The 25,208-nt window shown below is 49.5% G+C and overlaps 3 protein-coding genes across 9 annotated transcripts in view; 1 reads left to right on the top strand and 2 right to left on the bottom strand.

The window, feature by feature from the left end:
- LOC115640616 (interferon-inducible GTPase 5-like) overlaps nucleotides 1-25,208 on the bottom strand; it is a 34,753-nt gene that overhangs the window by 7,163 nt on the left and 2,382 nt on the right. For 2 of the 4 annotated variants that reach the window (XM_030543509.1, XM_030543508.1), the window contains exon 2: nucleotides 21,367-22,615. The exons of 1 other annotated variant lie outside the window; for it this stretch is intronic. In XM_030543509.1, the coding sequence (XP_030399369.1) occupies nucleotides 21,386-22,615 (1,230 nt within the window). In that variant the 3' untranslated portion in view covers nucleotides 21,367-21,385. Of the gene's footprint in view, nucleotides 1-21,366; nucleotides 22,616-23,731; nucleotides 23,753-25,208 lie in introns of those variants that run through there. One more of the 4 variants, XM_030543510.1, reaches the window with a different exon arrangement.
- On the top strand, nucleotides 5,813-13,968 carry LOC115640615 (interferon-inducible GTPase 5-like). Of its 2 annotated transcripts, XR_003997904.1 has the most exons (2): nucleotides 5,813-9,198; nucleotides 13,959-13,968. XR_003997904.1 is itself a non-coding variant. In XM_030543507.1 (1 exon), exon 1 carries the CDS (start codon nucleotides 7,114-7,116, stop codon nucleotides 8,353-8,355), a length of 1,242 nt encoding a protein of 413 aa, XP_030399367.1. In that variant the 5' UTR covers nucleotides 5,813-7,113; the 3' UTR covers nucleotides 8,356-9,637. The 2 variants fall into 2 exon arrangements, 1 of the variants encoding a protein (XP_030399367.1); XM_030543507.1 differs by lacking the exon at nucleotides 13,959-13,968 and having other exon boundaries at nucleotides 5,813-9,637.
- On the bottom strand, nucleotides 14,389-21,107 carry LOC115640612 (interferon-inducible GTPase 5-like). 3 transcript variants are annotated; one of them, XM_030543501.1, is made up of 2 exons: nucleotides 21,030-21,107; nucleotides 14,389-15,987 (listed from the first exon to the last, which is right to left on the bottom strand). In XM_030543501.1, the coding sequence occupies exon 2, from the start codon at nucleotides 15,981-15,983 to the stop codon at nucleotides 14,655-14,657; it is 1,329 nt and encodes a 442-aa protein (XP_030399361.1). In that variant the 5' UTR covers nucleotides 15,984-15,987; nucleotides 21,030-21,107; the 3' UTR covers nucleotides 14,389-14,654. The 3 variants fall into 3 exon arrangements, with proteins under 3 accessions (XP_030399361.1, XP_030399362.1, XP_030399363.1); XM_030543502.1 differs by lacking the exon at nucleotides 21,030-21,107 and adding an exon at nucleotides 18,964-19,148; XM_030543503.1 differs by lacking the exon at nucleotides 21,030-21,107 and adding an exon at nucleotides 17,795-17,910.

Genomic DNA, 25,208 nt, shown 5'->3' with positions numbered 1-25,208 from the left:
TTTGATACTGTCTCCCAGGATCTTCTCATAAACAAATCAGGGAAATACAACCTGGATGGAGCTACAATAAGGTGGATGAAAAACTGGTTGAAAAATCGTTCCCAGAGAATAGTTATCAGTGGTTCACAGTCAGGATGGAAGGGCATAATGAATGGGGTCCCGCAGGGATCGGTTCTCGATATGTTTATATTCAAAATCTTAATGATTTAGATAATGGCATAGAGAGTACACTTATAAAAGTATGAAAATATTGTGAACGATACTAAGCTGAGAGGGGTGACAAGTGCTTGGGAGGATAAGATAAAAATTCAAAATGATCTGGACAAACTGGAGAAAAGGTCTGAAGTAAATAGGATGAAATCCAATAAGGACAAATGCAAAGTGCTCCACTTAGGAAGGGACAATCAGATGCACACACAAAATGGGAAATGGCTGCCTAGGAAGGAGAACTGCAGAAAGGGATTGAGGGGGTCAGACTGGATCACAAGTGAAATATGAGTCGACAGTGTGACGCCACTGCAAAAAACTGAACATCATTCTGGGCTGTATTAGCAGGAGTGTTGTGAGTGAGACACAAGAAGTGATTCTTCGGCTTTGCTCTGCGCTGATTAGGCCTCAACTGGAGTATTGTGTCTAGTACTCAGCGCCACATTTCAGGAAAGATGTGGACAAAGTGAAGAAAGTCCAGAGAAGAGCGGAAAAAAAGGAAAAAAAGGTTAAACGTCTAGAAAACATGACCTATGAAGGAAGACTGAAACATGATAATGGTTTTCAAGTATGTAAAAGGTTGTTACATGGAAGAAGAAGAAGAATTGTTCTCCTTAACCTCTGAGGGCAGGACAAGAAGCAATGGGCTTAAATTGCAGTAAGGGAGGTTTAGGTTGCTACATCAAGTAGCAGTTCTTTACAACAGCAGTTTCTTCCAATCTGTACGGAGCAATAACTGCTACAGATAGCACCTTTCTACACGCAGCAATTTCACACACTATACTGCAAGACACTGCTACTGGTGGGCGTTTGCTACATCAGGTAGCAGTTTTATACAATAGCAGTTTCTTACAGTCCATTGCCTACCAGTAACTGCTCCCAGTAGCACATTCCTGTGGGAGCAGTTTAGTACACTACCCCTGGCAGGGACGGCAAAGCGACCCCCTGTGTCTGGGGAGGAGCTCCCACCCACAGGGGACACCCTGTAGGGATGTCAGGGTGAGGGGAGGCACCAGGACATCAACCCAGTCATGGGCGTAGTTTGGGGGGCATTGCCCCCCCCACTGCTCCCTTCCCCTGATTTCTGTGAGTGCCAAGCAGGGCTTGTTCTGCGTTGCCTGTCCGGATGGGAGGCAGGTTCTGTCCTTCCCATGCTGTGCCAGCTCACTCAGTGACACTCCCCAGCTGGGCTGGCAGCTCCGGGATGCTCCCTGCTGGGTGCTGCTTCTGTACAAGGGTGAGTGCCCATGTGGGGGCAGGGCGAGGCAGTGGGGGAGGAAGAGGGATGGGATGGGGCAGGGGGAGGAGAAGGGGGGATGAGGGAGTGGGATGGGGCAGGGGGAGTGAGATGGGGCAGAGGAAGAGAAAGGGGGATGGCGGTGTGGGATGGGGCAGGGGGACGAGAAGGGGGGATGAGGGAGTGGGATGGGGCAGGGGGAGTGAGATGGGGCAGAGGAAGAGAAAGGGGGATGGCGGTGTGGGATGGGGCAGGGGGAGGAGAAGGGGATGACTCTGAGTGCCACCCCGGGGGAGCGTTGCCTCCTCACTTGTGGGCGTCAGTGCTGGACGCGTCCGGAGAAATGGGGGGAGGGCATGTGTCCCCTCACTAGACACAGCCATGTGTCACCTCTGGGGGAGTGAGCAGGCTCCAGGCTGCAGCTGCCTGTACGTCTCATCTCTGGAGGGGTGGGGAGCTGGTGTGCGGTGGAGATTTGTCCTGTGGGCGGTTTCCCATGGCGAGATGAGACTTTTAATGGGCTGGTTGGTGGTACTGTATTGTCATTACACCAGTGAAAATCCCTAAGGTTGAAACATCTGATGTAGAATCAGAAATCCATGGCTTAAAGCAAATAGAGATTTGAAAATATCTGATACACTAGAAGTACAAAAGGGGGGAGTGTGGAAGTAGGGAAAGAATTGACAAGGATTTGTAGGGGATCTTAATGCATGTCAGGGCTTGTCTACATCAGAAAGTTGCAGCGCTGGTGAGGGAGTTACAGCGCTGCAACTTAGGAGGTGTACACATCTGCAGGGCATCACCAGCGCTGCAACTCCCTGTTTGCAGCGCTGGCCATACTCCCGTTTTGTCTCGGGTGTAGAGGATCCAGTGCTGGTGATCCAGCGCTGGTAATACAATGTAGACACTTACCAGCGCTTTTCTTGACCTCCGTCTAAGGAGGAAGCCTCTGGTAATCAAGCGGGTCTCCTTCCCCGATTTGCTCTCTCGTTCCCGGAACCCCGAGCAAGCAGGTCTCCTTCCCTGCGGTTTGCTGGGTGGCTCCGGGAACGCGAGAGCAAACCGCGGCGGAGCGGGTCGCGTTCCCGGAGCCACCCAGCAAACCGCAGGGAAGGAGACCTGCTTGCTCGGGGTTCCGGGAACGAGAGAGCAAATCGGGGAAGGAGACCCGCTTCGCCGCGGTTTGCTCTCGCGTTCCCGGTTTGCTCTCTAGTTCCCCGAACCCCAAGCAAGCAGGTCTCCTTCCCTGCGGTTTGCAGGGGGGTTCGGGGAACGCGAGAGCAAACTGCGGCAAAGCTGGTCTCCTTCCCCGGTTTGCTCTCGCGTTCCCCGAACCCCCCTTGAAGCCGCCCAACAGCGCTGCAGTGTGGCCACATCTAACACCACTTGCAGCGCTGGTTGCTGTAAGTGTGGCCACTCTGCAGCGCTGGCCCTATACAGCTGTACTAATACAGCTGTAACAACCAGCGCTGCAAAATTGTAGATGTAGACATGGCCTTAGTCTGTTAGCAAGAGTTAGGCCAGCTGTAACCCTAATGACGTGAGATTTGTAGAAGCGAGGTTAGTGTGAGGCAAGTAGGAAAGAACTGTGTGAGAAGTTATCACGACCTTGCACTGATAATTAAATACGTAGACTGGCGCCCAACGTGAGGAAAATAAGATAGCAGGATAGCCTATGTATAAACAAAATGCAGCTGTTGCTCATTATTGTCTGTATTATTGCTTGTTATTGTCTGTAACAAAGGTATAAATGCTTGCTGTAATTGTTTACCTGTTGAGAGACCTGTCCGGGACTGGGGCGACCCAGTGTCCTAGGGCACTCCCTCCCTCTATTGCAATTGCTGGAGTTAGAATAAAGTATTTGATTTTGCTGCACCCAAACAAAAAGCGAGAACTGAGTTTTTCTCCGACATGCTTAAAAATAAACATGATTATCATCAACGAAAATTATAAATAAAAAATAAATATTGAATTCTGCCAAGCCAAATTATATGACATCACCACTGTTAACTTTTATCAGCCAAACTTGTAATCTCTCTCGGTCTCCGCTGGTGAAGCGATTCCACTTTGCATAAATCTTTGACTAGACTTCAGAGCGTTGTGGAGGTGACACTCTGCCAACCTGGGAGGCTCAGGAGCAGCGGATCCCAGCTAGTTCGCCTGGACGAGCAGTGTAGGGACTGACCTTTGGGTGAGAGCCTATTAGGAGAGGAACCTGTTAATCAGTTCAGGCTCTACGTGGGGTTTTACATTCTGCTTTTGGGTCCGATCCTTAGACTTGCCTCTACTGGAATCTTTATTTTTAAGCTGTATCAGACAAACGTCTATTGGTTTTCCGTGAGACACGACTAAGCGCTGGGGCTGAGGAGAGGGTTGAACTGAGCGGAAGCTAGTGAATGGGGGGACGCTGCTTGCACCGAGGCAGTGAACCAATGTCCAGAGGTCAAGGGGCTGGGCACTCGAGTGTAACACAGGGGAGCCTGGGCACATCAAAGCTGAGCTTTATATAAGAACATAAGAACGGCCGTACTGGGTCAGACCAAAGGTCCATCCAGCCCAGTATCCTGTCTACCGCCAGTGGCGCATGCCAGGTGCTCCAGAGGGAGTGAACCTAACAATCAAAGATCAAGTGATCTCTCTCCTGCCATCCATCTCCAGCCTCTGACAAACAGAGGCTAGGGACACCATTCCTTACCCATCCTGGCTAATAGCCATTAATGAGCTTAACCTCCATGCATTTATCCAGTTCTCTTTTAAACCCTGTTATAGTCCTAGCCTTCACAACCTCCTCAGGTAAGGAGTTCCACATGTTTACTGTGCGCTGCGTGAAGAAGAACTTCCAGGCTGTGGAATCTCTGGAGGTTTTAAGAAGAACTTGGACAAACACCTGTCAGGGATGGTCTAGAATGATAAAGCTTCATCCTGCCTCAGCGCAGAGGACTGGACCAGATGACCTAGCAACATCCCTTCCAGTCCTACTGCTATGAGTCTATGAAGCTAGAGGGGTGTCTGGGGAGAAAGGGCTTTTCAGTGATACCCAACTAGTCCCATTTCCAGCAATGCTGTATTATCAAAATTTCCACCAAGTGGAGCACCTGGAGCTGGGGGACAGAGATTTCTTTCCCTCTTCCCCCGTGCTGCAGAGGGGAAACCACTGAAATTGTGATTCTGTGGATGTGTACAACTGAAATGACACCTCCTTCGGCTGTCTATCATTTGCATGCCAATGAACTACACATGCCCCCAGCCTGACTACAGTGAGATCTCTGCTCCAGAGGCTCCATCTCCAGGTTCTCCTCAGGGTCATGCTCAGAGCTGCTTCCACCAGCTTTCCACCTCCATTGCCGACAGTCAATGGGCAAGCTCCGCTGGGAACACCCTGTGGGTAGACTACAGAGAAAAACCACGACACTGGGTTTGAGCATGAGTCAAGGACATGAAAAAATCCCACTGCTGTCGGTCATAGCTGTGTTGACAAAAGCCCCAGTGCAAACCCAGCCATGCCAGCGGACGAGGGTTCCCGTGGTCACAGCTAACGTCGTTCAGGGAGGTGTTGGTTTAGGTCTGCGGGCGGCGTAGATATCGCTGAAGTAAATGTGTCATTGTTTGCGGCGCGTCATCACCCAAAGACTTGTGTTTCCTTGTTCAGTAACATTTGCTCCAGTGGCCCTCACTGCGTTCAGGGCAGTTGCACTAACTGGTGCAGGGATTCCTTGCAGAAATCAGCCCCAGCTCTCACAGCATCGATTCAGCTTTCACCCTGAATATCGATTACAGCATTGCTTCCCCAGAAGGGCAATGGGTGCCAGACACCGGTGGGGTTGTGTACAAAGGGGAGTGGGGTACAGTGGTTAGAAACGGGAGGACGGGAGCCAGGGCTGCCCATCAAAGCCCAGCACTCGCTTTCAGGCTCAATGGAGAGAGCAGTTAAGTCTCTTTGCTGTAGAACAGCTGCAAACAATGGAGGCCTCTGACCACAGCAGCAGGTTGTGTGGTAGGTCAGAGTTGAACCGTGTGGACTATGGAGTGCAAACACAGGGGGTAGGAGATCAGTAGCAACCTTAACCGCCTCCCTGAAATTGGCAACCTGGGATTTGTTGAGCAAGGGTGGTGCCCAAACTGAAAGGAATGTCGTTGTTTGCGCTGAGTTCCAGTTTTGATTTCCAGCACCCATCTGCACACACCTTGTTCGCTGGGGCAGGTGCAGCCGGGCTGAAGGAAGGACGAGTCGCTGGAGCACGGGGCTGAGCTGTTGCTGTGAGGTGAGGAGAGGGGTGGACGTACCATGAGATCCAACGCTGAGCACAATATGCTGCAGCAGTAGCTGTGCACAGGGCCTTCTAGCTGTGGGGAATATGGGCGGGCTGGTGGCATAAGGACAGGGAGCCCTGCAGATCCTGGAGGCGTAAGTGACAGCAGCAGAATGAAGGTTGCATTGTGGGGCTGGGGTGTATCTTTAACTCATCACATCCCGATTGTCAGAGGTTTACGTTTAGCCACTTTCCATGTTCTGGAAAGGCACCTCCAGGCCACCTTAACGCTGCACCTACAAACTTTGGGGGCAGTCCATTTCCTTGGCTTTTTTTGAAAGATCATTTTCCAGCACCCCATGGCCCACAGCCCGGCTCTCTCCATCCTTGTCTCCCATCTCTCTGCCTGCCCAGCATACCCTGGGCCTGGGGGTGGGGCAGGCATTGTCAGGGCTGAGGACCAGGGAAGAGGAGGCAGGGACAGAAGTGGAGTCAGCGAGGGCATTTTTGGAAGGAGGGACAGAGATGGGGGCCCATGAAGACATAGGGCTTTGGATGGGCACAGCTGAACCCTCCTCCAATATCTCCTACTGCGCAGCTCTGACCTGAATCAGCAGAATCGGGGGGAATGGGCAGGAAGGGGGAGTCTGGAGGCTCTGCCCCATGGCTGGGCACCGCATGGGGAAGGTGAAGGCTTGGGGGTCCCTGCCCCTGACTGGGGAGGCAGCAGAGGGGAAACCAGCATGGGGAGGATTTGAAGGGAAGAGGGGTGTCTGTGGGGGAAGGGTACAGATGCCTCCTTTTCCCTCCCCTCACACCCAGATACGTCACCCTTAGCCATCGGGTGGAGGTGCAGAGTCCCCTACCCCCAATCAGGGAAGAGACTCTACACATCTGTCTGCAGCAGACGTGGCTCTGTGACGGGGCCAACAAACCCTATCCCTGTCGAGGGTGAACCAGCAGCTTGAGGCTTAATGCCAACCCTGGGCCAGCTGTTAGGGTTGAGAAGAGGTGTTTCAAAGGGGGAGGCCCAGCAGCTGGAGGGCAGTGTGGGGAAATAGGGCAAACAGGCTACGCTGCGGGTGACATGGACTATGGCTTCAATCAGGAACTGGACAAGAACTGTCAGCTCTCTGAGGTGCTGGGTAAAGCGGGGAGCATGCCAGCCCCATGGGAAGTATGGGACACCTCTGAAATAATGATACCTGGCTTTTCCATCATGCTTTTCCATCTGTAGTCTAAAGTGCTTTCCATTACCCCTATTTTACAGATGGGGAAACTGAGTCCAAGTCTAGTGTTCTGTCCATTATGTAACATTCTTTTTTACTCACTGCATGTTACAATTCTGGGTGACTTATTCTGAGAGAGCAATAAGACTAAGACTGACACTTAATTTGGGGTGTTTTTTTCCATAGGAGGATGGAACAACTAAACGTTCTCTTCGGTAATGTATTTACAAAAGACAGAAATACACTGCCTGGTCTTTCGGAGCAGGAAACTGATGAGATTAAGGCTGCCATCGAAGCAGGAGACCTGTCAGGAGCAGCATGTGTGGTGCAGAGGTCTGACGAGCTGCTTAAAAAAACTGAGCTCAACATTGCAATTACAGGGGAATCAGGAACCGGGAAATCGTCCTTCCTCAATGCCCTCCGGGGCCTGAGAGATGAGGATGAAGGATCAGCTGAGACTGGGGTGGTAGAGACAACCAAAGAACCAATGCCGTACCAGCATTCCAAGTACACCAATGTGATCTTCTGGGACCTGCCGGGGATTGGGACCCCAGATTTTCAGTCAGATACTTACCTGGAGCAGGTGACATTCAATCGCTATGACTTCTTCATCATCATTGCTTCGGAGCGGTTCAGAGCCAACCACGCCAAACTGGCCCAGGAGATCCATAAGATGGGGAAGAAGTTTTACTTTGTGCGCTCCAAGGTGGACTTCGACCTGTCCAATGAGAAAGACAAAAAGAGCTTCAATGAGGAGAGAACCCTGGAGCAAATCAGAAACAACTGCATCAAACACCTGTGCAGAGAAGGGATGAGCTCCCCGCAGGTTTTCCTGGTGTCGAGCAAAGAATTTCACAAATATGATTCTCCCAAACTGCAGAAAATGTTGCTGAAGGAACTGGAAAGTCACAAGAAACACATTTTCCTCCTGGCCCTGCCCAACCTTTGCAAACCAATCTTGGAAAAGAAGAAAAAGGTTTTGCAGAGACAGATCTGGAAACAAGCCCTGAAGTCGTGCGCCATCGCAGCTGTTTCTCTCCCGGTTCTCTCGGTGAAGTGCGACGTTGGCATCTTGGTGGATAACATGAGGGAGTATTATGAGAGCTTTGGGCTGGATGACATTTCCCTCATTACACTCGCTAGCCAGGTTCGGAAGCCTGTCGCTGAGCTGAAGAACGTGATCAAGTCCCCATTGGACAACAAGATCTCAAAAGAAAAGGCTGAGGAGCTGCTGACTGAGGCTACAGGGGAAGGTCTAATGGTAGTTAAACGTTTTGTCAGCATGATACCGGTGGTTGGGACCATATTTGCTGCAGAGAGGTCTTTCACAGTGACATACAGAATGCTGAACAGCTTTCTGGGTGGTGTTGCTGAAGATGCCCAAAGAGTCCTGATCAAGGCATTGGAGACACAAGAGAAAACAAATGAATAACAGCAACAAAAGACCAGGAAACTGGATACACGCCTCTGGCAGATGGAGCTTGGAGCCAACCAGGGGACAATGGCAGATTCTTCTGTACTCAAATCTAATGCAACAAAAGAAAGAACACTGAAAAATATCTCCAGAGTTTGGCAAAACTGAGATACAGTTCCTTCATCCCCTAATTTTGTTAAGCCAGGCCCCAGATGGGAAAGTTGAGAGACAGCAACAGGGCAAATACCAGCTCAAAAAGTCCTGGTCTATGTTAATTAAAAACATCGGACAAGATTTGTAAAATATACTTTAATTTTCTCTGTGTAAATCGGTGAAGATTCCTTGAGTCCAGCTGAGGATGTGGCCTCCTGTATGCAGTGTAAACCGGTGCAGTCTGACCATGAGCAGCCAGCAGAGCTGTTATCACAGTGCAAAACGTGATCAGAAAATAGTTGAACCAGAACCAGTTCCTTCCAGCTTTTGTTCTTTTCCTGAGTCCTTTTCCCTTTGTCATTCAGTGCTGGGTTGGACCAGCTCCACCCCGAGCACTTGAACACAATTAATTAAAAGGACACGATTAAAAATCGACTTCTGAGCAATAAGACACTGACCTGAGCCTCTATCCTGCTCAGCTCCCATGGACTCAGCTTTCAGCTCAACGCTGCTCTAATGCAGATCCCTGAACTCCAACAGACTTGGTTAGAAACCCCCGAGCACAGATCCTCAGTATGCACCTAGTTCCACTGATCCAATCCCATTGACCCACTCTGGGGATCTGGCCTTCCAGGCACATCCATTTAACAGATCTCTTACCAGAGGTTCGCTAAAGATTCTTTTCTCCGTTTGCCATCCTCACGCTAAGTTGTATCCTGAGTAGGGCTAGGAAGTATCCGTCTGCTAATCCCATATCAGAGGATTAAGAGTTAAATTGCTGAAGTGAGATTTTTCATATGGGCCCGAGCTGCAGTCTGAGCTGCTGCTGATGGTGGTTTTGGTGCTGACGTGTTTGTTTAATGTGGAGTTTAGATTGGCCTGGGGTCAGGGAATCACCCCCCACATCGCTCAGACTCACCTGGGATTTGCAGTTTGTAACCGCGATGTGTCGGGCTCTGATGACGATTGGTTCATATGATGCCACGCACCAGCCTATCGCAAATTATTTGCTCTATATTCCACAGTCAGTAATTCATGGGATTGCATCTCTTTGCTCTGTGTATTCGCTGCTTGTGGTTTTGTCATCACTGCAGATCTTAGCGCAATACTTTTGTCTTTTAATAAACTCCCAGTCAGCTGGATCTGACACTTTGTGCATCTGATTTTTGTGGCTCTTAGGAAAACACGGAGTGAGGGGCATCAGCTGGACCCTGGCTTTGACTCCATCTCCCCCTCAGCCCTGCAGATTTGCACTGGATAGTTATATGGGTATCAAGACTACCCAGAGTCATAATTAACACTAACAAAAAACTGGAAAGGCTCTTAAACCTCCTGCTTCTGTGTTTAATCCAAACTCTGGCTCTTAGAGACTAGAGGAAGGTGTTACAAATAGGCCCTGCTGTCACCCACTGTGCAGCCAGGGGTCTGTTGTCAGTAGACCCAACTACTGGGTCCCCCCAGTGTGTTTGTGAGCCACTGGGACAGTGCAGAGTCCAGTCACTGCTGCTGGCTCGGGGCTCTAGGGTGAACTACCAGACTCAGACCTCTTGTCTTGAGCCGCCCTAGACCTCGAATCAGTGTCTAAGCCCTCCTGAGTGCCCCAGTCACTTATACACATGCCCCTAAGGCACCTACGTTGTGGGGGCTCTGGGCTTTTTAACTGCAGTGAGAGTAATTAACAATCAGAACGACTTACTCAGGGGCGTGGTGGATTCTCCATCGCTGGCAACTTTTAACCAAAGATGGGAAGTTTTTCTAGAAGATCTGCTGCAGGGATTATTTTGGAGACATTCTCTGACCTGTGTTATCCAGGAGGTCACAAAGGCCCCTTCTGGCCTAAGAATCTATGAACCTCTTTGGGGATAACTGGCTGGCTGGAAAGCGAGGTTGGGGGGGCTGTGGCAGATTACTGCACAGGGGGAAGGGGTGGAACGGGGCAGGGCCATAAGCGGACCAGGGTTGAGGCTGTGGGAAGCGTCAAATGGGGTCTGGCCATGGGCAGAAGGGGTGGAATGGAAGAAGGGCTCCGAGCTCTGGCCAGGGACGAAAGGTCTGCCATGGTCCCAACCGGGCTGAGAGCTGAACCAAGCTCTCAGACCTCCTCCACCCTGGCCAGGGCCATAGTGGGGAGGTGGCCGGGTCTCAGCCCCACCCCCTGCCTTCTGGCCGGGGCCACAGAGGGGGCTGAGAGCAACGAGAAGAGGTGGGGCCTCAGCCTGAAGAGGCAGGTCGGGGGCTAGTCTCCCCAAGGGGAAACTTCACCCACTGCCCATTGCTAGGAACACCGGGTCAGCGAGGACCCCAGTGACTTCGCTCTCAAACACTCGAGAATTACAGGACATTGAAAATATCAAAAGTCCTGAGAGTGCCCCATCCCCAAGCCTGATCTCACTCGACGTAGGAGTTTAAGGAACCGTTCCCACACTTGAAAGTTAAATCAGCATAGCTGTGTGTCGGTCGGGGCGTGCAAGGGAGTGATCTGGCAGATGTGGGGTTGGTGGGACACAGAATTAATTAGTGAGTATTTGGGGGCTTGCGGTGAAGCTGGAATCTGGGTGCAGAGAGGAACAAGGAGGTGCTGCGGGAAGACATCTCTGGTGCTCGGGAACTGACAGGTGCAAAGGCTGAGGAGTTGTGACAGGGCAGTGATGGGTCCATGTGAGAAAGTAAAGGGGGAGTGGGGTGGGGCTGGAGGCAGAATGGGCCAGTGTTTGGGTCTGGGGTTATGCGAGTGGCGACACACCCAGTGGCACAGAGTGGGGAAGTGGCTGGATGCTAGTAAGCTAAGAGTTGAGGTCACTCAGCAATGGGGGAAAGTCCTGGGGTGGAAGATGGGATGCCAAGGGAAGGAGGGTGCTGGGGGCAGAACCGCTAAGGTGGGGATCATAAGGAGGAGGAGAAAGAGGGGAACTCCAGTGTGGGGAAGGGACACCTGAAGGAGGGCTGGGAGGTAGAGTTAAGAGGGGGAGGCAGAGAAATAAGGAGACCCTAGGTGGGAAGAGAGAACTGGGGGGAGAGTCAAGGGCAGGATATCGGGAGAGAGCGAGGAAGAGAGTCCCAAGGATGGAGCCGGACGTCCTGAGAAGGGAGGGAGCCCAGCAGGGGCCAAGAGAGCCTGGAGACCACGGAGGGGGCAGATCTGTGGGAGGGGAGGAGAAGGGGACGGAGAGGGCCAGAGCTAGGGACTTAGGGGCTGTGTCCATTAGGGGTCTGTCCCGATTGCGGCTGTGCCGGGCTGGAGACCATGGGGCTGTACCCAGGGGACCTTACTAAGGAAATCTGGAAAAGGCGGGAACACAAGAACAGATAGAGAGGCTGCTCCACCTCACAGCACTTTTCCCCCAAATCCTTTGGACTGTTGGAAGTGCAACAAGGGAGATACCAGGATAAGCTATGGGGAGATAGAGGGAGTATTGGGGGCTCCAGGGGGTGGATATTGAGGGACCATGGGGAGATGGCAGGGGCTGCTGGGGGGGTTAGAGCGACCATGAGGGGGGACAGCGGGGGCTCCTGATGGGGAAATTGAGGGGCAGTGGGGGGATATTGAGGGGCAAGGGAAGGGAAGGGAAGGCAGGGGCTCCTGGAGGGCGGGGTGACCATATGTCGGTTTCCTTGCTCACTGCAGCCGAGAAAGATCCACCTCAGTGCCCCGACTGGTCCCTCCCCTGCAGCCCCAGCTGCCGGATCCCGCCTGCCCTGCCCAGTAAGCAGAGCCGCCTGCCCAACCTGTGCCTCAGAGCCCGGCCCGGCTGGGAGGGGTGACAGGCCCGGCCCAGCTCCCCGCTCTGGACACGGGGAGACGCCCATAGGAAGGTGCTGACTGACAGGCAAGCACTGCATCCCGGGCCTGCGCCCGCCACCATGACAGGCAACGACACTGCCCCCCACCTCGAGAGTGAGCCTCTCCAGCACCCCCCAAATATTCCCACCCAGTACACCCAGACACCTCCAACACGCAACACCCCCCAAACAATCTCTCCGGCACTCCCCAACTATTCTCCCACACTGTCCTGTTTGGAAACTTGAAATATGGTAACCCTACACATAACTCTTTACTCAGCCTGCCCCCCAGCAGTGGTTTTCAGAGCAAGTGGTTCCACGTTGGGATTTGACCTGTTCTGGCTCGATTCTTTTGTACTTAGTCCATGAATAACCCCTTCTGGTCAATTCAGCTTTTTGGCTTGTGCTTTCTGTCTTCCTTCTGCCCTGCAGCTCTGCAGAGCTTTCTCTAAAGTTAAATCTCCTTCTCAGATTGGTCGGTCTCTTAACACCTTGTTTTTAGTGTACAAATGATTCTCTCTCTGATCAGAGATTCTGCCAATTCACCAAATTCACAGGTGTTACTGAGTTTCCTTAATTCTGTGACATATTGCTCTGTGGTGCCCTCCATTTTTTGCATGCATATTTAAAAATCTCTTTCTCTCAAAGGTTTCATTGCTTTTTAGCATGCAATGTTCCTCAGATTCAGTCAGTATTTTATAAAACATCATGCTTTCACCTTTTTCAAACATAAAGTTGTTATAAATATCCAATGCCCCCTGCGACAACATGCAAAAAGATGTGATTGTTAGATTTTATATTTTTTTCTCCTCTGCCCCATGGCTGTTAAATACAATTCAAATCTGTGTAGGAATTATTTCCAGTTCTCTACAACATTGCCTGACAACCGCAGACTGGATGGAGATTGCAGCACATCCATTTTTGGCTTTTTATCCCTTCTTAACTAGTCAAGCTACTATTGTGCTCTTAAAATACATACACAAGCCTTTGTTCTTCTCTGTTTGCTGCTCCACTCCCTTAGCCTCTGCTTTCAGTTTCAAACACAGGCGTTACTTTCACGATGACTGCAGTCTCCTCATACAAACCAGTGAATGACACAGGAATGCAATTTTTAATAAAACAAACTAGAGAGTTTCTGTCTGTGGTGACCTGCTGTGCCCAGCGATACTGGGTTCTCAACTCAGCTTCCAGGGTGCATCACTAAATGCCTGCACTCATAATACAGTCCATTATGTGGGAGCGTCTCTAAATTATAATCCTCAACAAACATATCTCTACAATCCTGAGTCAGATCTGGGCCCCGTTCTGCCAGGCGCTGCACAGACATAGAGGGAGACACATTTCAGAGGGGTAGCTGTGTTAGTCTGTATCAGCAAAAACAACACGAGATTAACAAATTTATTTGGGCATAAGCTCAAGCATAAACATAAGCTTTCGTGGGCTAAAAACCACTTCATTGGATGCATGGAGTGAAAAATACAGTAAGCAGAATATATATTATAGCACATGAAAAGATGGGAGTTGTGAGTATCAGCAGAGGGAAAATTACTTTTTGTAGTGACTTATCCACTACCATCTTTATTCAGGCCTAATTTGATGGTGTCCAGTTTGCAAATTAATTCCAGTTCTGCAGTTTCTTGTTGGAGTCTGGTTTTGAAGTTGTTTTGTTGAAGAATGGCCACTCTTAGGTCTGTTATTGAGTGTCCAGGGAGATTGAAGTGTTCTCTGACTGGTTTTCAAATGTTACAATCCTGATGTCTGATTTCTGTCCATTTATTCTTTTGCGTAGAGACTGTCCGGCTGGCACATAATGGCATATGTCACAATGGTAGATGTGCAGGTGAATGAGCCCCGGATGGTGTGGCTGATGTGGTTAGGTCCTATGATGGTGTCCCTTGAATAGATATGCTGACAGAGTTGGCAATGGGGTTTGTTGCAGGGATTGGCTCCTGGGTTAGTGCTTCTGTTATGTGGTGTGTAGTTGCTGGTGAGTATTTGCTTCGGGTTGGGAGGCTGTCTGCAAGTGAAGACTGGCCTGTCTCCCAATCTCTATGAGAGTGAGGGATTGTCCTTCAGGATAGGTTATAGATCCTTGATGATGTGCTGGGGAGGTTTTAGTTGCAGGCTGTAGGTGACAGCTAGTGGTGTTCTGTTACTTTCTTTGTTGTTCCTGTCCTGTAATAGGTGACTTCTGGCCCCAACCAGTTTACAAAGTCTACAAAATATTACTCTCCTCATGTTATAGGCAAGGGAAACTGAGGCACAGAGATGACTAGATGTGATAAAGCTCACACAGGCAGGCTTTGGTAGAACTAGGAACACAACCGATGGCTCCTGAGTCACACTCCAACACTCTGACTGCAAGACCATCCTCCTTGGTGCCACTAAACTGACTTTTTCTCTGCCACCTCCAGAGCTTCGGTGAGCACCAGGTGAGCATCCCCAGCAACACCTTCCAGAAAGGAATGCAGGGCGTAGAATGTGGCTAGCAACGAGATCTCTGCAGCTAGGAGGGTTCCACACACTGGTAAGAGGCTTATGTACTTTTTAAAATTTATTGTGATTTCAGCCATCGCCTTGTCCCTTCGCTCCCAGGCAGGATCAGTAGGCTCAGGTGATATAAAAGGCACATAGAGATGTGGCCTCATTGCTCTACCTGAAACCTGGCCCAGCAGCTCCAAAGCATCTTCTCTTGATAGTTCCTTGGCCAATGGGGTCTTGATCACACCCTTCAACTGAGACACGGGTTTCTTGACCTGTTTGGAGAGTCTATCGAGGGATTCTTCATCCAAACCGAAGACTTTGCAGTACTCGGTCATGGATTCCACCAGGTTGTCAACATCACATGAGACAGAGAGGTGGGGGATAGGAACAGCCGCAATAGCGCATGACTTCAGGGCTCGTTTCCAGATCTGGTTCTTCAGGGCTTCTTTTTTCTTATCCAGGATTGGCCTAGAGATGTTGGGAAGCGCCAAGAGGAAAATGTGTCTCTTGTGAGAGTCCAGTTCATTGGCTAGAGTTTCCTGCAGTTGGGGAGAATCGTATTGGTCAAATTCCCACCTGGAAATGAGGAAAACCTGCGGGGAGTTTACCCCTTCACTCCTCAGCTTCTCCACACAGTCGTCTCGGATTTTCTGCAAGGTGGTCTCCTGGTCGTAGTTTCTTTTTCTACTTTCGTTTCTCAGGTCCTCGTCCACTTTGGAGCGCACAAAGTAGAACTTCTTCCCCATCTTCTGGATCTCCTGGGCCAGGTCTGCGTTACAGGATCTGAAGCACTTCGAAGTGACAATGATGAAGAAGTCATAGTGGGCAAAGCTGACCTGCTGAAGGTAGGTGTCAGGCCGGAAACTTGGAGTCCCGATCCCAGGAAGGTCCCACATCTTCACATTGGGGAGCGTGGGATGCAGATAAGCGATTCGCTCTGTTGTTGTTTCTGTGATGCCAACCTCTGCCGCTCCTTCATCATCGTCGGCTAAGCCCAGCAGGGCGTTGATGAAGGACGATTTCCCAGATCCCGACTCCCCCGTGATGGCGATGTTGAGGTTGGTGTTTTTTGACAGCTCCAGGGCCTCCTGTGCTTTTTGAGCTGCTTCCGAAAGGTTCCCTGTTTCAATGGCAGCCTTTAGCTCTTCAAGATCCTTCTCGGACATACCAGGGACTTTAACATCCAGATCTTGAAATAGGCTCCTTGATGTCTCTTCTGTAGCCGCCATCTCCCTGGGGGTTGGGGGAAGAGAAGAAAAAGATGCTAGTCATGCTTATCTTCACCCAACCAGCTGCAGTCCAGTTGTTAGGGCACTGAACAGGGACTGTCTAAGTTGTCCAATATTATTAATTATGATTATTAATTATTTAATTTACAGAAATGACCCCACTTGAGCTTAGCGCGCTGTCACTGCAGAGGTGCCCCCCAGAATCAGAGCCCCCACTCTGCCAGGGGCTGCACAGAACCAGACCAAGATTGGGGCCTCCACTCTACCGCATGCTGCACAAACCCCAACTGAGACCAGCGTCTCCATAGTATCAGAGGCCATGATTGGTATCAGATCCCAGATCGGGGCCTCATTATGCTGAGCACTAATACACATAATTAATAACTATGGTTAGAAAATGGAAGGGATCTGCAAAAAAAAAAATGTTTGCTAAAAAAATCATGAACCAAAATATTTTGTTTTGGAAATGCTTTTGTGATGCCTCATGGGAGTTGTTGTTTAGGTGCCTCAAGCCCCCCATTTGCTATTATAGACCAGGGTTGGACTACGTTTCCCATAATGCACCACACTTTTCCCCTCTTGGAGAGAGAGCGAGGCAGAAAATGAACAGAACCTCTCACCATAGTGCATCACGAGGAATGTAGTCCAGTCAGGTATCCTCACCCATAGAAGAGAAAGGGGACATGAGGGAAATGAGCGACAGCTCCCATGAGGTATTGCAGCTGCCCTTCCAAGACAAAATATTTTGGTTTTTGGCAATTATGGATTTTTTTCAACAACAAAAAATCAGACTCTATTAGTGGACAATGAAAAACAGCCTTCATCAAACCCATCAGCCCACTGAGCTATTGAGATGACACAGGCCGGAGCACGCTGGGACATGGGCAGTGCCTGTGTTCTCATCTGAACCCTTGCTAAGTACTTGGTTTTACCATTGGCCCAGGTTCACCTCTGGTATAAAACTCCATCGATCTCATTAAGCTGGTATTTTAAAGAGTAAAATAATTATTAATAATGCTTAAAATGTTTGAGAACCCCAGTGGAACCACAGCTGATTGACCCCAGCTGGGGGTCTGGCCCCACTGACTTCAATGGAGTTACAGTCCATTCCCCCCAGCTAGGATCTGGCCCCATTGACTCCAATGGAGCTACAGCCCATTGACCCCAGCTGGGATCTGGCCCCACTGACTCCAGTGGAGCTACAGGCCATTGACCCCGGCTGGGATCTGGTCCCATTGACTCCAGTGGAGCTACGGCTCATTGACTCCAGTGAAGATTCTGACCCAGAAATTTTTCCCACCATTTGACTGGCGTCCTGTGAGCTCCAGGCCAGGGTATTAACCACAAGACCAGTCTTCCTCTTGGCCTGTCTTGCTTTAGTACATTTTCTTACATGTCTGTATCGTGCCTAGCACAATGGTTTACTGATATACAACTGGCATCTCTACATGTTACTGTAATCATAATAACTATAACAGTAATAGTCCCTCGCTCTTCTATGGCAGATTTCATCCTCAGGTCTCAAAGCGCTCTGCAAAGGAGGTCAGTATCATTATCCTGCTTCTGCAGACTGAGAAACTGAGACAGGGAGAAGGGAAGTGACTTCTCCAAGATCAGCAAGCAGTCCAGCAGTAGAGCTGGGAACAGACGCCACGCCTCCTGATTTCCTGTCCAGTGCTCCGTCTGCCAGTAATACAAGTGATTAATCATAATAACTTTTTCCAGGGGTGAGAGACTCTGGTTCCTGGTCTCCAGCTCCCTTGAGAGTCTCTGCCTGGGGGCTATTGAACTTGTGGTGCTCCTAAACTCACTTTTCCTCTTCTGCCTCCAATGCCTTGATCAGGACCCTTTAGGCATCTTCAGCCACGTTATCCAGAAAGTGCTGCAGGACGCTGCATGTGCCCAAAAAAGCCACCTGTGCCTTCATGTGAGTGTGACAGGGTGCGACTTACCACTGCAGTGCCCCCTGCTGGCTGTTCTGGGAATTAGCACTGCTCCCTCCTCTGTGGTGTCTCACCTGCCATCACCTCTGTTCCTGGAGCCGTGTCTCTCCACGGATCACAGCATCCTCTTCAGTGCCTCTGCCACACTGTTTCTCCCTCCTTGGGGACCAGCAATCTCTGTCCTACCACTCCCTCACTCAGTGGAAACTGCAGTCCATTATCCCGGGGCCACTTCCCACATGACTCCGGCACCCTCTTCACGCTTATCTCAGGCCTCAGCAGGCTGGCCTTAGAAGCCGGTCAGAAGCTCTCTCTCACTCCCCTGTTCCTGCCCAGCACGGCTCTGTCGAGGGTGCTAGCTTCATACTGACTGCAAGGCAGCCAGTCCTCTCTCCTTGAGCTCCAGAGAGTAACTGAAGCTACTTTGATGCCCTTCTTATATGGGCCAGCCTGGCCCTAATTGGCTATTCCATGCAGCCCCTCCCTAACTGGCTACTTCCTGCACAGTGTCCGTTATGGGCCAGTGTGGGGCAAACACCCCATCACACTCCACCAAACTACTGACCAATGATATCGCATTGAGGATATGTCTGGTTCTTGTCATGCAAGCATCTCCAGCCCAAGCCAGCAGATTCAAAGTAAAACAACTAGATATTTCTTTGCCTAACGGAGACCTTATCACAGCTCTCAAGTCCACGACAGGCTTTCCAACCTGCTGGGCAAGGTTCACCAGGGAGTTGTCATCCAAGCCAAAGCTCTGGCAGTAACTCGCCATGCATCCCATCAACTGGGAAACATCACAAGCAATAGAGAGACCCAGGTCAAAAATGGCAGAGATGGTGTGGGCTTGTACCCTAACCTGCCCCTGCAGGACTTCCGTCTTCCTGTCAAAGATGGGTCTGAAAGTGCTGGGTAGGGCAAAAGGGAAACATGTCTCTTGTGAGCATCGAGTTCATCTGCTAGAGCTTCTTGCAGTCCGGGGTCACGTACTGGTCATATTCCCCCCTGGAGATGAGGAAAGCCTGTGGGGAGCTCACCCCTTGTCTCTGCAGGGACTCGATGCAATTACTTTGGATTCTCTGCAGGACACCCTCCTGGCTGAAGTTCTTTTTCCTTCTCTCGTTACACAAGTCCATGTCCACCTTGGAACGCACAAAGTAGAACTTTTTCCCTATCCTCTTGATCTCCCGGGCCAGGTCAGCATGGGTAGATTTGAACCTGTCTGAAACAAAGATGATGAAGAAATCATAGCAGGCAAAGTTGACCTGCTGGAGGTAGGTGTCGGGCCAGAATCTCGGAATCCCAATTCCAAGTAGCTTTGTATTAGAGCTGGGTGAAAACTTTCCAGCAGTGTTTTTTCTAGTAGCTTTTCCAATGAAACTGAAATTTCTGTTTTCAAATATTTTTCAAGCTTTTATCCAAAATAACCCCACCCAAAAATAGTAAGATTTTGTCAAAAACCTGAACATTTTTTATGCAAAATTTTGCCCCAAACCAACACAAACACACATAGAATTTCATGGAGAGAAAAGAACCTACATTCCCCAAACAGCTCTTGCTTTTCTTATTGTAGATTCAGGAAGAGACCATTAGAGCATCAGCCTGACCATCTGTATAACACTGGCCAGAGACGTTCACTGATTTACTCCTGTATCGAGCCCACGGTTGAGCTAGAGTGTATCTTTTAGAAAGACGTTCTATTTTGATTTAAAGGCCGCACATGATGCAAAATCCACCAGACTCTTGTGCATCACCTTTTAAACAAGAAAAGTGAATAGCTGCTCAGCAAATTCTCTCTCTGAGTACTTGGAAGAGATTTTTTCCAAGTGTGTTTTTTTTCACAGTTTAACCTCAATTATCCCAGTTTCAATCACCAACGTTCCCGCCCTTTCCTCTCCCCAATATATTGTCAGTTTTCCCACAAGAAATTTAAAAATGAAAATGTTTATGTTGACCTAAAATTCCAGTCTGGTTTCAAATAAATGGTGATTCAAAACAAAAATGCTCTGTGGGAATTGGTTCCAAACTTCCAACCAAAAAATTTTGAACAAACACTTGCATTCAAAATTTCTCATGGGGAAAAAATTAATTTTCTAACCAGTTCTACTAATTAAATATATTTATACACTGGCAAGTAAGCATGTTCATTAGTGACTGGTCTAGTTTAGAGAGACACAGATCCTTGATTCCAATGTAATAAGAATTTATTCAACTCTAAAACCATTTCTACATGAAACATGATGACAGAACAAAAAAATTGCAGAGAACTTATATTTGGAAGCACTAGCTATAAGACAGAGATGTATCAGACTAGCATTTGTTTATCTGAACATCCCACCCTGTTAGCAAATATTGATCCTACTGGGAAAGGAATACGAGGATTTTGCTGAGTCACTAGATAGGAAACTCATCTGGGTTTAAGGGAGGTTGGAGTGGGTCTCTGAGGAGAGATGACCTAGGGTGTGGGCAGAGCAAAGCTGAAGGAGGAACTCTGGGAGCAGCCACTCATAAGGAGAAGATCCAAGCTGATCTTTATGTTGTTTTACCGCTGGTCCCTTGGTCAATAAAGCTAATCTCAGGGTGGGTTTGGGCTTTGCATATTCTGTCAGCTGTTGTTTATGCACCATAAGCCTTTTCTTTGTGATAGTTTATCTATCACAATCCCAGTAACCTGGAGGCGACTTGGGTTACATTTTTCAGTCGAATAGTACATTTGCTGAAGAAGGCACTTCCAGGGTAACCAAAACTCATTACAATATTCAGAACAAATAATGTTGGCTGATTAAAAACTGTTAATTTTTTTTAAGTTTGTTTTGACATTTTCTAATGGTTTGACTTTTTGGTTTCAAATGGTGTTTCATTTTGAAATGTAGCTAAACTTACTTAACTAAAAAAAATGGTGGAGGACAGAGGGGTAAAAAAAAATTCCAGAAACAGAAAGAAAGAAAGAAAGAAAGAAAGAAAGAAAATCAACTAGGGGCAAACAAAATGTTTTGTTCAACACAAAATGATTTTTTTGTATTTAGTCATGAAAAAAACTAAAAACCGTTTTGGTTCTAAATGAACGGATTTTTCTAAAGATTGTTTTTGTTCAGCCACTGACCCAACAAAAATCCACTCAGCTCTCCCCAGCAGACATTTAACACACGCCAGCCGTGCCAGAGAATCAGTGCAGTGCAAATCAACACTCCTGCAGATGAGAGACCATTGACATCAACAGACAGCAATAACTCAAACAACATCTTGGAATGGGAACGGCATGTTCATATCTGCAATTTAGTGATTCATGGACATAGTTCTAGAGTAGACACAGGTGTCTCACAAATACAGATGAGTTAATCCTCACGACAGCCCTTTGAGCTCAGATAGTTTTAACTTTATTGTTTCTTGGCCTAGGGAATGAGGTGTCAGACTCGGCTCGATGGCATCTCTGTTTCTCGATCTTGACACTTTCCCATCTTACTCCAGAGCTTTCTTGCGAACCCTTTGTGCATCCTCAGCCACCTTCTCCAGGAAGTTTGACAGAATGGAGTAGGACGTGGCAAAGGACAACCCGGCTGCACCCAGGGTGCTAATCACTGGGACGAGGTCAAAGAGTCGTTCGACTGAGCGGGTAAGGTCGTACCCAACCTGGACAATCTTCTTCATTAATACATCTCGGGTGAGAACTTCCCCTTGTGGTGAGATGATAACAGCCTTGAGCTCTGCGACAGGCTTCCCAGCCCGCCTGGCCAGCTTAGCTAAGGAGTCATCGTCAAGGCTGAATTGTTTGTAGAAGGTGATCATGGATACCAACAGGAGGCCAACATCACAGGAGAGAGAGACACTTCCCATGGGAAGGACATTGATAAAAGCTGACACCAGGGATATTTTCCATAAGTGCCCACGCAGAGCAGATTTCTTCTTCTCTATGATTTCCGGAGAGAAGTTGGGCAGGCTGAGCAGGAACGCAAGTCTCTGTAGATGGGGGAGGTCCTTCTCCAGAGTCTCCTCCAGCAAGGGAAAATCATACTGGCCTAAGTCCCAGTTGGAGAGAAGAAAGACCTGGGGGTTGATGGCTCCCTGGTCTCTCAGGCATTTCCTGGCATTTTCCCTGATCCTCTGGAGAACATTCTCTTCGACGTAGGCTTGAGGATGAGCCCTTCTTGCATTGGCCAAGTCTTCATCCACTTTGCACCGCACAAAATAGAACTTTTTCTCCATCCTCTGGATCTCCCGGGCCAGGTCAGCGTGGCTGGATCGGAACCGCTCCGAAGCAACGATGACAAAAAAGTCATAGCGGCTGAAATTCACCATTTGGAGGTATCTCTCTGGTCCAAAATCCATCGCCCCGATCCCCGGCAGGTCCCACAGGATCACGTTCAGGTAGCTTGGATGGGGATAAGCCGTCGGCTCTGTTGTTGTTTCTATCTCCCCAGTCTGAGCCGCACCTTGATCTTCAGCACCCAAACCGCGGAGGGCATTAATGAAAGAGGATTTTCCAGAGCCCGACTCCCCCGTGACAGCAATGTTGAGCTTGGTGTTTTCCAGAGATTCCACATCCTCCTGAGCTTTGGAGGCTGCCTCTACCTGGCCTCCATCCTTGAAAAGCTCCATGAATTTCTCATACACCTGTAGCGCTGCATTGAAAACCCCCTTGGGGTCTGACTCAATGTCAATGCCCTTCGTCAGAGCTGAGAGAGCCTCCATCTGCCGCAGAGAAGGAAACGGATATCGCCATTAGTCTGAGTTGGTTTATAAACAGGTGACTTAAAACCATCAGTTCAAGTAGGAACTCAAGGCTGGCTTAAGGCCTAGGTATTGTAAATGTAAATTCCTTCGTCTGTCAGCTGATTGCCGCATAATCTCAGCTTTCAGTTACTAAAACAGAGAGAGTAATTTCCTAACCCTAGTGACTGATGTCAAAAATGTGATTACATTTAGGTACATTTGAGCTAATGCAGGACTGCTGCCTGTATCTGCAGAGAGCCTGAACCCATCACTTTGAGGGGGGTAGCTGTTCTGTGCACCTGAATGGGGTGTTATCTCTCTCCTCACCACATCCCAGCAGGGAACTCTGTGTGGGGCAGATGGGGAGAAGCAAAGCAGGCCGACCTCTGCCGTCACCACCCCAGCAGAGACACCTGAGCTGATGGGGTATCGCACTCTAACACCAGTGCCTCTGTGCCTGGGGGAAAAGTGAATGGGGATCCCATGCCACTGCAAATCCAAGTGTGTGTGTGTGTGTGTGTGTGTGTGTGTGTGTGTGTGTGTGTGTGTGTGTGTGTGTGTGTGTGGGCGGGGAGGTTGGAAGGGCTACAATCCCTAATTATCATAACTGATCAGTTCCGCATTGCAGTATCCTAAGCCCCAGTCAGAACTGGGGCCCTGTCACACAGACCGCAGCCCAGACATACCCCACCCTGGTGAGCTCATGGGTTAGTCAACCATCTCTGTTCCTCCCCCTGCCCCGTGTGATTCAAGCTTCCCCTGGGAGCAGGGTGCCCCCCTGCCCTGCTAATATCTCCCTCCCCCCCCCAGCTAAGGAGTAGGGTCCTGAGAAAGTGCTCCCCTTTCCCAGGCTTGCCGCGCCAATCAGCTGTTTGGCACCGCAAGCCTAGGAGGAGAATTAGAGAGGGGGCGGCGTGCTGGGGAACGATGCGGAGCAGAGGTGAGCTGGGGTGGGGAGGTGCTGCATGGCTCCCCGGGGGTGGGGAGGAGCTGCCACGGGGGTCACCTCAGGGTGGGGCAGCTGCCACGGGGGGGATGCCTCAGGGCGGAGTGGGGCGTAAGGTGGAAGTTTCACCTAGGGCGTGAAACTCCTACCGGCCACCCCAGCGAGCAGGACGTTCCCCGCGAAGTACAACACACCCCTCGATGCAGGGCTCTGTCTGCTTCCCTCTTCAGAGTCAAATGGAAAACAAACGCTGCAGAGAAAAGCAGCCCTGGGAAATTTCCAGCCGCACCCTTTCCTGGAAGATCAGCTGATAGATAGATAGATAGATAGAGCGAGTGTCTGGGGATAGATAGATAGATAGATAGATAGATAGATAGATAGATAGATAGATAGATAGATAGAGGGGGTGTGTGGGGATAGATAGATAGATAGATAGAGGGGGTGTCTGGGGATAGATAGATAGATAGATAGATAGATAGATAGATAGAGCGAGTGTCTGGGGATAGATAGATAGATAGATAGATAGATAGATAGATAGATAGATAGATAGATAGATAGATAGATAGATAGAGCGAGTGTCTGGGGATAGATAGATAGATAGATAGATAGATAGATAGATAGATAGATAGATAGATAGATAGATAGATAGATAGAGGGGGTGTCTGGGGATAGATAGATAGATAGATAGATAGATAGATAGATAGATAGATAGATAGATAGATAGATAGAGCGAGTGTCTGGGGATAGATAGATAGATAGATAGATAGATAGATAGATAGATAGATAGAGGGGGTCTATGGGGATAGATAGATAGATAGATAGATAGATAGATAGATAGATAGATAGATAGATAGATAGATAGATAGATAGAGTCCCCCGGGCTGGGCACACAGTCTGTCCCTGGTGCAGCTGGGACAGTGCAGAGTCCAGTCACTGCTTCTGGCTCTGAGGCGAACTACCAGACTCAGACCTCTTGTCTTGAGGTGTGATATTGAGGGTTGGTGGGGGGGGACGTGAGGGCTCTAGAGGGGTAATATTTAGGGATATTCAGGGACCATGGTGATGAGGGCAAGGGCTCCTGAGGGGAGATATTGAAGAGTTGTAGGCGGGGTGGGGGCTCCTAAGAGGGGCTTTAGAGCTGCAGGCCAGTGCCCTGGGGCTCCCTTAGCCCAGGATCCTGCAGCCCCAAAGCCCCTGCATTCTGGGTGGCCCTGCCTGTCAGGGGTGGGGGGCTCCCAGAATTGCAGCCATGGGTGCAGTGTCGTGCTGCACAAAGCCACCTGCACACCTCCTACACCAAACAGGAGCTGCCTCAGGTAAGTGCTCTAAGGACCTCCTGCCTGTCCAAACCTTGAGCCTCATCCCGCACCCCCACCCTGAGCCCCCTCCCAGACACCGCACCCCACCTTGAGCACCCTCCAAGACCCTGCACCCTGAGCCCTGAGCCCCAGGGGTAAGCCAGGGCACCTCCTCACCACAGTACAGTACTCTACAGTATATAATGCCTTTTGTCTGCCCCCAAAAAATTTCCTTGGAATCTACCCTCCTGCATTTACATTAAATCTTATGGGAAAATTGGATTCGTTTAACATCGTAAAGTTGCATTTTTCAAAAACATAACTACAA

This window comes from Gopherus evgoodei, unplaced genomic scaffold (assembly GCF_007399415.2).
Source record: "Gopherus evgoodei ecotype Sinaloan lineage unplaced genomic scaffold, rGopEvg1_v1.p scaffold_31_arrow_ctg1, whole genome shotgun sequence".
NCBI lineage: Eukaryota > Metazoa > Chordata > Testudines > Testudinidae > Gopherus > Gopherus evgoodei.
Note: the sequence above shows the minus strand (reverse complement) of the source record. Positions and strands in the feature narration are given on the sequence as shown.

What these genes read in the sequence shown, in the direction of transcription:
- LOC115640615 (XM_030543507.1), top strand. Translation starts at nt 7,114, where the DNA reads ATGGAACAACTAAACGTTCTCTTCGGTAATGTATTTACAAAAGACAGA.
- LOC115640612 (XM_030543501.1), bottom strand. Translation starts at nt 15,983, where the DNA reads ATGGCGGCTACAGAAGAGACATCAAGGAGCCTATTTCAAGATCTGGAT.